The 11,530-nt window shown below is 36.4% G+C and overlaps 1 protein-coding gene across 3 annotated transcripts in view; it reads left to right on the plus strand.

The window, feature by feature from the left end:
* Positions 1-8,945, plus strand: part of FLRT2 (fibronectin leucine rich transmembrane protein 2) — a 63,784-nt gene extending 54,839 nt beyond the window's left edge. For all 3 annotated transcript variants that reach the window (XM_059475367.1, XM_059475368.1, XM_059475366.1), the window contains one exon: positions 1,108-8,945. In XM_059475367.1, coding sequence (XP_059331350.1) covers positions 1,518-3,503 — 1,986 coding nt within the window. In that variant the 5' untranslated portion in view covers positions 1,108-1,517 and the 3' untranslated portion in view covers positions 3,504-8,945. The remainder of the gene's footprint in view (positions 1-1,107) is intronic.
* Positions 8,946-11,530: the final 2,585 nt, after the last annotated feature.

The following is an 11,530-nucleotide window of genomic DNA, read 5'->3' on the forward strand; positions in this document are numbered from 1 at the left end:
AGGTCCAACTATGCATTTGGAGGGGAGGATGGGGTGACAATCATTGGAAACAACATACAACGAGACAAGACAGCATCAAACAACAAAGTACCTTTCATTGCATACTTTAGAGAGAGGAAATATTGGATTATAGATCTGAATAATAAATAGTAGCTGTGAACATAAAGCCTATGCTTACAAGCTGAAGATACACATTAAGGAACTCAGCTATACCAAAGTTAACACATTTGTTTATGTAACCATTCACAGATAACTGTGTAGCAAAATTAAAAGCCATATCTAACCTTTATGGTTTCAAAGGAGCTGTTCTGCAAAACTGCCATAGTTTGAGCTGATCTCCTGAAACAATAACTTAGCAGATGTGAGCCTGTTTCGTTTAGTGGAAAGCAAGTTGTGGAATCTATTGACAGCATAGTTCACATCAGAACCAATATCAAGATGATAGTTTTAGCAAGTACATGTCTAACAGCTGGGTATCTTACATTCGTGGACTACCATATTTGTTTAAAAGACTCTTCTCAAAGTCAATAATTCACTAGAGCAAGACAAAATAATCCGGCAGTGTGCATTAATTTGGACAATATATGTAATGGTATTACAGAAATAGAAGCAGAATATTCCAGAGTCTGGTAGAAAATGAAAAAAACGTAGAATATGATTAAATCATACAGCCCAGAGTCTGCTCTGTCAGGCATCAGTGAATAGTAGTCATTGAAGTCAGTGGTTCTGCAAAAGAAAAATAATTACCTGAGCAAAAATTTCCAGTTAAATGGTTTAGGTTTTTGGGTTGTTTTTAGTTCTAAAATTTTAAACAGACTGTGAGAGGACAAAGACTGGAGGTATAGTATGCAAATGAAAGTAATAGATCTAGCCTTCACTGAAGTCACTGAAAGTCTTTCAGTCATTGCAATGACTTTGCATCAAATCTATTTCAAGAATATTTAGCAGTAATATTAAGCTAATGTTTAATATTAATGCCTTTTTTTCCTTTTTTTTACCCCGAAATCCATAAAGAGCTCAGACTTAGAATAGTCTTCTAATGGGCCTAATTTTCCCTATTAAACGTTTCATGCTATTAAGCTTTTTCTTTTCTCTTTCCTTCTACAGGCAGACCAGATCTGGCAGATAGTGGATATGAGGACTTTGCTGACTTCAGAAAGCTGACAGAAGCCAACAGACTTCAGTGAAATACACCTCCAAGCACAGAGACTTTTGGTAGCTTTAAAGAAACCTGTGGGTCATTTGCTAAGACATGGCTACTGGTTCTTTCAGCACACATGGAGGAAGGCAACAAACATTGTAACCCTGGCTAATCAGACTGTGTTTTCCTTATCAGAAGTAGGAGGCAGGCCAATTATAAAAGGATTATTTTATGCTTAGCCTGCAAGACTTTAACTCTGGCCTGAACACTGGACATAAATAGAAGCCAATTTTAATGACCTGAGATTTTGTTACCTGTGCGTTATTATTGTTATCAGTTCTTAAACACTTTGGTACTTTATTTCTTTAAATTAGAAATGGGTTTGTGGACTAAAATGTGGCCCACAGATTGGGCTCTTCTCATGAAATCATGGCTTATCTTTTCCCTGGGGCTCTACATGCAGGTCTCCAAAACTCTGGCCTGCCCAAAAGTTTGCCGCTGTGACCGAAACTTTGTCTACTGTAATGAACGAAGCTTGACCTCAGTGCCTCTTGGGATACCGGAGGGTGTAACCGTCCTCTACCTCCATAATAACCAAATTAATAATGCTGGATTTCCTGCAGAGTTGCACAATGTCCAGTCTGTGCACACAGTCTACCTTTATGGAAATCAATTGGATGAATTCCCCATGAACCTGCCCAAGAATGTCAGGGTTCTCCACCTGCAGGAAAACAACATTCAGACCATTTCACGTGCTGCTCTTGCTCAGCTTTTGAAGCTGGAAGAACTGCACCTGGATGACAACTCCATCTCCACTGTTGGCGTTGAGGATGGGGCATTCCAGGAAGCCATCAGCCTCAAGCTTCTGTTCTTGTCCAAGAATCACTTAAGCAGCGTGCCAGTAGGCCTTCCGCTGGACTTACAAGAACTTCGCGTAGACGAAAACCGAATTGCCGTCATTTCAGACCTGGCCTTCCAGAATCTTACAAGTCTGGAGCGTCTGATCTTGGATGGCAATCTCCTCACTAATAAAGGCATAGCTGAAGGCACTTTTAGCCACCTCTCCAAGCTCAAGGAATTCTCAATAGTTCGGAATTCACTGACTCACCCTCCTCCCGATCTTCCAGGTACACATCTGCTAAGACTTTACTTGCAGGACAACCAGATTACCCATATACCACTCACAGCCTTTTCAAACCTCCACAAACTAGAACGTCTTGATATTTCCAACAATCAACTTCGGATGTTGGCAAAGGGAGTATTTGATAATCTCCATAGCCTGAGACAACTCACTGTAAGGAATAATCCCTGGTTGTGTGACTGCAGCATTAAGTGGGTCACTGAATGGCTCAAGTTTATTCCTTCTTCCATCAATGTACGTGGTTTTATGTGCCAGGGACCAGAGCAGGTCCGAGGTATGGCAGTCAGGGAGCTCAATATGAATATGTTGTCATGCCCCACCACCACCCCTGGTCTGCCACCTATCATCACCCCAGGCCCAGCTACAACCATGCCAACTACATTAGTTCCCAGCCCATCATTTCCTCCCTCGAGTAGTAAATATATTCCTCTCACTCCCATCATAGCCACACTCCCCACTGTGCCTGACAGGGAGGACAAAGAAAGGGTGACACCTCCTTTGTCTGATTGGATTCAGCTTTCCATCCACTTTGTGAATGACACTTGCATCCAAGTCAACTGGATGTCACTTTTTACCGTGATGGCATATAAACTCACATGGGTTAAAATGGGCCATAGTCTGGTAGGAGGAATTGTTCATGAACGAATAATTAGTGGTGAGAAGCAGCAATCAAGCTTGGTAAATCTGGAGCCCAAATCCACTTACCGGATTTGTTTAGTTCCACTGGATACTTATAACAACTACCGGACTGGAGAAGAAACTGTCTGTTCAGAAGCCACAACCAAGGCTTCCTTTTTCAATGGCAGCAACATCCCTTCCAGCCATGAGCAGACGACTTCTCAGAACCTAGGCTCCCCATTTCTGCTGGCAGGGTTGATTGGGGGTGCAGTGATATTTGTCCTGGTGGTCTTGCTCAGCATTTTTTGCTGGCACATGCACAAAAAAGGTCGTTACACCTCCCAGAAGTGGAAATATAACCGGGGCCGTCGGAAAGACGACTACTGTGAGGCAGGGACCAAGAAGGACAACTCCATCCTGGAGATGACGGAAACCAGCTTCCAGATTGTCTCCTTAAATAATGATCAGCTCCTTAAAGGAGATTTCAGACTGCAGCCCATTTATACCCCAAACGGGGGCATTAACTACACAGACTGCCACATCCCCAACAACATGCGATACTGCAACAGCAACGTCTCAGACCTGGAGCACTGTCATACGTGATAGTGAAGGACCATGGGGGTCTCTAGGACAAGGAGAAAGAACTCTAGAAAAAATAAGCCCCCCAGGAATAATGAAAAAATTACATTTGATAAATGTTACACAGATGCATTTATGCATTTGAATACTCTGTAATTTATACGGTGTACTATATAATGGGATTTAAAAAAAAGTGCTATCTTTTCTATTTCAAGTTAATTGCAAATGGTTTTGTAACTCTTTGCTTTTTAAATCTTTAAAAACTATTGCTGAGTACTGTACAGGGTTGTACAATAAGAACCCAATGTCATGGCAAAGGAAAGAATGACTCATTCTTCAAACATTAACCACTTTGCTGTCGAAGCAGTCTGAGTGAGGGATGTTAAGTTTCTAGGTGGCCTGGAATACAGGAAAATAAGTGCATATTAAAACAGGGTCACTAGGAACAGATAAAAGCAATTCAGATAAAATGGGCACAACCCTTCTGACTTGAACCCAGTAGTTGCTGTTGAGCTTCAAACAATTGGAAATACATCCCTTCCTCTTTGTCAGGTCTGCACTTTTCACCTCCAACTGAAAGCTGGAGTTCTGAGTGCTGCCAAAAAAGCTACTTTCTTGTTTGATTAGTTTCTTTCAATCTATTTGGAATAGGAAACGTGGAAAGAAGTCAGTGTAAAACTCAAAGTGACCTTGATTCCTGTTTGCAAAAGTTGCCCCAAAAATGTCCCCAATACTATATACTTTATCTCAGAAACTGTTTGCGCTTTTCAGTAGGATTAAGAAGCTTTAGGCATTCTCTGACCCTTCTCAGTGGGAGGTGAAGGTTATGTAACAGTACATAACAGAGAGCTGTCATTAAGTTGCACCTCTCAATAGAGCATCATTTGTTGACAGAGCATGTTCAGGTAAGGCCAGAATGAGGGAAATTCTGAGTGCTCCCAGCTCTGCAGTATTCATGTATGTGTTCATGTAATTTGAAATCTAAAAGTGCATATTGCTGAAAATGTGGTGCAAAATATAATGGCAATGCAAAGGTTTTGCTAATAATTTGTTTGACTTAGGGGCCTGAGTTATGTTCAGTATGGAGAAATAGGAGAAAAAAAAAGACAAAAAGAGAAAACAAACGAGAAATATATTGTAAAAAATTATTTAGTACTGGGAAGACCAGTAGAGCTATTATAAACTGAAATATCTTCAATGGGGAAAATCATGTACAAATCTTTGTGGGTTTTGTTTGTTTGTTTGTTTCGCTTTTTTTCCTTCCTAATTAAAGTATACAGAGACTGACATTAGCTAAGCATTTGATTGACTGGGGAATTTTGAGAACACAGGTACACAGTGTCCCTCTGAATTACCCTTCTTTTACCTTAAGCATTTTCAAGTTTTCCATAATGATTTCTGCTCCACAAGCAGAAGCTGCATTTAGAATTTGTTTTTTTATACCCTCAGATTCTTCTCAGTCCTTGAGCTTTACATGCACCATGCAAAACATCATGCTTGTTATTAAAACCATAATGCAGCTCTCAAAATTATGTAATATTTCAGCCACTCTGCAAACTCAGTGACTGCCAAGAACTGTGGTGGAATCTAATTATTTGGGAGTTTTTCAGTTTGCTTTTTTATATTTGGGGGTTTTTCAGTTTGCTTTTTTAATGTAGCTGTTTTTCTCCTGGGTTTGGAAACAAGCTAAAGCTACATCACATCATGAAAAAAAAAAGAAAAAGAAAAAAGATAGAGACGAAACTTCCCAGAAGTAGTAGGGAACCAAAGAGAGAAAGTTTTACAGTGATCACGAAGGGGTAGAGAGAAAGTTGCTGCATGTGGATTCGAAGTAAAGGCTGAAGCACCTTCACAGTGGAATGCTTAGACTTGTCACTTTATGAAGCTCCTTATGCTGGAAAAAAAGGTTTTAATCCTTTCCTTCACTCATTTTACTCAACCCATTCTTGAAACTCAGCAGTCTATGAGCATGTATTTTCTGTAATTCAGATCACTTGATAACACTAATTGTCTGCAATGACAAAATGAACCCAGTTATGATTGATGGCAAAGTACATTTTGTAAGGAACCACTTCCTCCCAGCAACACCTTTTAAAATCGCATTTTGAAATTCCAGTCTATATTCTATATATTGGCTATTTTCTCCAGCTATAGTGGGTATTCTAAGCAACCTGTGTGGCTACTGTCATAGTTATGTCACTAAAATTTGGCTGATTAAAAGTTTACCATATGATTTCAAATAGCATAATTCTAGATAGAAATGTCTATGCAAAGTGGTCAGGTTTTTTCTGTCATCTATTTAGTGATGATAAGGTTTATACTTTTGGGCTTTGGTTTTTTGTTTTGGTGGTTTCTTGGGTTTTTTTAATTTGTTTTGTTTTGTTTAACATATTATAGATGCCACAGCTCAAAAGACAAGCAGCAAACAGTTGTGCTTCTGCACACTTCTGTTGAATGCTGCAGTTTGCTTGAAGTTAAGGAGAGCCAGTGATTACCATTGGTTGTGGTACTAGTATTTAATTTCAGTGAAATAACTAGTTGTACATTTGGTTTCAAAAGGCCTCCTTTGAAAGTACAAGCTGATTAGTATTTACTGATGCAGGAGGAATCTTCTGTTCTAGACCTCAGTATACTATAGGCACCTTATTTATAGCAATATTCAGGGAGTTTGGCATGTACTACAAGTGAATGATCCACAAGCCCAACCTGATGACAGCAAATCTGGTTACTTATAGAATAGGGTGAAAAGAGAAGGCATTCACAAACTGGTCATTTTGCTCTTGAATGATGAAACATATATATGTATGTATGTGTATATATATATACGTAGACTATGACTGGCTTACCTAGATCAAAAATCACAGTGATATTAAAGATAGCCTACTTTATGCTTCTTTTCAGTATGAAAAAAAAATCACTTTGTATGTGATACCAACAAAAGTTTCTTTACTATAAAGGCTCTTCTGAAAAAACATTGCTAGGGCCTTATACTAAAATTTGTGGATAGAGATGGGAATATTATCTAAAAAAGTTCAGAGTTGTAGTCAACTGAAAGGTCATATCTGTAGTTTGAAGAATGTTTCTCCCTATTTAATTGTTCCTTAGCTCCAAAAGGGTTAATGTATTTCAACCTACAACAGAATTTGGGGCTTCTCAAAGTGTCAGCCACACAAACATCTGAGTTTTCATTTCAGTTCTCACCTAGATAAGCACTTAGCAAGCAAACTTCACTAGGTAAAGTATGTAGAAAAAAATCAGTTAAAAATGGACAACAATATCTTGTCAATATAAAGGTTAAGACTAGTAGCTTTTTCCTTGGGCTTTGTAAAACTTGGGTGATCTTCACTTAGGGTAGATATCCGACCACATATAAAAACTGAAGGCTGTAGAGCAGAGGTGCCAAATCTGAATATGTGCAACTCACTCAAAATGTTCACTTTTAAGCCCTGATTTGATCAAGTTCATTGGATCTAGGGACAATTTTTTTTTTCAGTTAAAATCTCACCCATCTTATATTGTATACTGCTAATAGTTGACACAGACATGCAGAAAGATTGGTGTAGAATAAAATAAGCATTTAAGTGAAATTTGTTAAAGAATTATCACAACACTGCTGTTCCTAGTACTTGGCTTCTTTCTGAAAACGTATATATTTACAAACAGGTCCTTATTTTCATGGATTCTGTCACTTTAAGAAGTGCTACTTGCATGTGGCTTGCTGGCAGAAACAAATACCAGATTAATGCATGGACTTTGTGTTAACAGGTTCTTATTGGAACATTATTACTGAATTTCTTTATAAGAATATTTAGGGAATAAGCTACTTTGATCTGAAAAGATACTAGCAGTTTTCCATGTAACCCAATAAAGGACTACAGTGAATATCATGAAAAAGTAAAAAATGAAGTAGCATATGAAATTTGCTACTAGAGTAATTCAACTATATTTTTCTCAGAAGAAATTTCTTTTTTTCATGAGAACAAGTTTCTCCCTCTGAAAAATTTATTAATTTAAATTTTGCAAAAAGAAAAACTTTATGCATAGTGATATTATTGTTTTAAGGGTCTACATAAGGCACTTTATTAAAGGCATTGAAGAGAAAGTTCAGTCTCAGCTTTTGACAGTAAAGTGGTTAATTCCCATTGAATTCTACATTTATAGTACTTCTTCACCTTAAATTTAACATGGAGATATTAAAGTTTTTTTTCTTTAGAACATGAGAATAATGGTTTTACACATGACTTGTCTTTACAGCTCAGTGGAAAAACAAAACAGAAGTGAGTGCCAAAACCAAAAGTTACTGGCTCTGAACCTCATCAAATCCTGCCTGATGCTCTCTTCTAAACACAGAGATAATCCTAGGAAGCTGATGATCACTCCTTCCCTGAACTCTATTGAACAGGGCACTTTGTATCCCAGATGATACTACAGGCAATATTGAAGCATTTGGCATTAAACTTTTGTACAGCAGAGAATGTTTTACTCTTTAAAAGGACGCTGGCTAGTAGTCCATATGGAAAACTAGCACAGAAGGGATTTGGCAACCTTTTATTACACTGGGGCTCTGTGGAAATGTGCCTCATGAGAGCTGAATTCTGACCCTCTCAGAAACAGATAAGCTACTAAACAAATTGTTATCAAGAGTTGATATCCCAAATATCTGAAGGTAATCTTTCATAAAATTGATTTAAACTGAGATATGCACACTTGATTCTGTTCTGTGTTTGGTATACTTTCTATCTTTAACATGGAAAAATAGATGGTTTGAAGTCTGCGTTACCTGTTTTCTGCAATCTGCCATGTTGCACGCATTGTTAACTTCAAAACCTCACTATACACTATATATTATCTTGTTGACATATTCAGTAAAGAGTTATTTAAAAAATACAACAACTTTGCTGTATTTATATTAGCAAGCTAATTAAAATAAGGATGGGGGTATCTGAAAGGGACAAAATTATCCATTTTCTGTACTTTCATTCATGGAGATATTTTCAGATGTTCTACTGAAACTTCTGTCTGTTCAATCCTCTCTTCAGTTTCTAAAAGACAACTAATATTTGTCTCTCAAAGAGTTAAATAATTTTTTACCTCATTTTCTCAGATTTGTCTTTAAAAAGTTATCTCTTTCTAATATGCATATAGAAAAGCAATGTAAAATGAGAACAGACTGTACTCCTGTGTTTGCAATTAATAGGTACACTTAAGGAGCTACACATGTCAATAACAAATATATATATATGTGGAAGCTGTGACTCATTATATGCATAGCCAGTTGATAAATGCATTTGACATTTATGACATGACAATCATGAATCTGTTTTTTAATTATTGTTATCTATTTAATCTGTTTCCTTGACATGAAATATGACTTTTTTTTCCGATTCGTCTTTCAGAATTGTTCTTAAATTTTCAAAATGCACAACATTAATACATAAGCCTTAATAAATTTTTGTATAAAGCAAATCTTATACATAACATATATTGTAATATATACTATATATAAAGAGATGATTTAGCTACTTAGAAATGGAAATTACCCCTCTTCTATATACAAGAACTAATTTTGTGCTTTACTAGAAAGTAAGATGCTGAGTGCTATTTTATTTCAAAGCTTAGAAATTTAATATTTCTGAATGTCACAGTTCCTCCACAAAGTATCTTACTTTCTTTCTTAACCCATAGTATCATGTAAAACTACCTAGGGCTGGTGTGCAATATATCCTCACCTGGTCCTGCCTCTTTCCCCCTGTAATATGCCTCCCCTCATTTGATGTTTCTGGTGAAGCACATTAGATCCTGATAACTAAACCTACTTGCCTTACCACAGGAGAGTGGACTATAGAGATAATGAGAATGACAAATGCCCACCATCAGTTATGTATTTCTGACAACAAAGGAATCATCATTTTCAATTGTTAATACTTTCTTTCAAAAAAAGGAATTTACAACCATTGACTTCATCAGGTAATATTTTAATAACCCAAAATTATTTATTGTAGCAAAGATAAAACTTTATTTTCAATACTTCCAAGCTCTGGAATTTTTCATGCATGTGCAATTGTGTATCAATTTGTTCTGTGTAGAGGATTTAACTACAGAGATCTCTCAAAGAAAGCACATGGAGGAGCATTTTTCATTATTGTTCAGACAAAATTTTTAATATTCCACTTTAAAAAGAGTTCTTCCCTTGAAGAAGAGTTATGATACCATATGGGGAAGGTACCACATTGAAGAAGAGTTATGGTACTGCATTACACCAATAAAGTAGGTAACAAATATTTTGATTCTACTTGAAATGCCACTGTCAACAAAGGCCGAAACTAAAAATTACTAAAATACTTCCATTACACAGAGAGAGACTTGGTGAATTTTTTACCAATAATTCCTGAAACAAATTAGCACATTTTTATAGTGAAATCCTGACCCCACTGCCTTCAACTATAAACCACAATAATATATAACAGAAGGATTATTAAAAACATACAATATGACACATTGTATAGCACCTCACACTATGTATCCCCAAATGAACTACATCAACTGAATAAGGCAGAAGGCCCATACCTCTTTTATGAAAAGCTGAGAAAGCTGTGAAAAAGACTGAGCAGAAAATGAGAGGGGAGCTAAGTATGCTCTGAGCAACACTGGCCAATATAAAGGCATGGAAGATAAGGACATTAAAAGCCACAAAGGGGCCAGTGGGCATAGCAAAAATATTCTTTTTTCACATAAACATGTGTGGTTTTTTTTATTATAGCCTCATATTATGGCTAAATTGTGACTGAAAAATGCATGTATGAATACTGAGAAAGAAAAAAGAAAAGAAGAAAGAATGGAAGAGAGAATGTTGGTTTGACTAGAAAGTCAAACAGTTTAAATGAAGGTCTTATAATCCTGACCATATATTTTCACAAACTGCTTTGGGCATTCACAGGTCAGAAACCAATACATAATTCATTGCCCTCTGACTAACAATGCAAATGATAGGAATTTCTCCTCATTTAGAAAACATGTTAAGAAAATTTGAGAGGTGATGTGAAGTCAAGTTCTGCAGTATATGCTGACATGAACAATGATATTTATTCAAGGAGAGCATTAGCATGCATTTTTAAGTGAGGACTGCAGAAGCAAGGCATGCACATTATTTCATTTTGAAGAAAATACTATACCTGACAAAAAGCACATATGGGTTTTCAAGAGTAGATTACTTAGAAAAATAGAAACCTGAGTAAGGGGAAATATTTCATATTATCGCAGTTCTTTTAATAGTATCCAGTTAAGAACTTTAGGCAATTAAAAAAAGGGTTCATAAAAGTATTGAAGGTTTTCATATATCCCATCCCTAGGAGGATATAGTTCATTTTCAATTCACAAGAAATTAGATTAGACAGCTTTTTACTTACATTTTTGTTAGACCTTAGTTTCAAAGCCAGTGTTTTCTTTTTTTTTTTTAATTGGTATTGATATTTATTTGAAGTCTTTTCATGCACTGATTTCTTTTATCAGCTATGAAGAGTTTGAGGAATAGACTACTATACATGCAATACTTTCTTTCATGAGAAACAAGTAGCAAGTATATGTATAGAGTTTACTGATTTTATTTTGGCTTTCCTTTTTGAAATTTAACTTTATAAAAATGAAGCAAATTTGAAGTAGATCAATTTTTAACCATTTTCTGCTGTAATTACAGCAGTAAGACAGTGTTGTCTTTCGATCAGAAGACAAAATTCAAGAATACTGAGTTAAGAAAAATAATCTTAAAGAATTTTGATATCAATTTTCAGTTTAATTATTTTTCAACATTTAGTTACAATAGTCATGGTGAGAATTTGAGCTAGAAACACTGAGTAACACCGAGCAAACTCAGGTTTGTGGTCATAGGAACTTTGGGTTCATAGGTTCAGTTTTAAAGATTATTATTAGCAGCTGCACAAAGAGAAGGGAACAAAGGTTTCTTCTTCTTTGAAGTATCAGATTCCTTTCTGTGGAGATTGAGGAGGAAATGCAGCTACTTCACAGAGATCTCCCTCAAGAAGCAAGGTGGCCAG

This window comes from Ammospiza nelsoni, chromosome 6 (assembly GCF_027579445.1).
Source record: "Ammospiza nelsoni isolate bAmmNel1 chromosome 6, bAmmNel1.pri, whole genome shotgun sequence".
NCBI lineage: Eukaryota > Metazoa > Chordata > Aves > Passeriformes > Passerellidae > Ammospiza > Ammospiza nelsoni.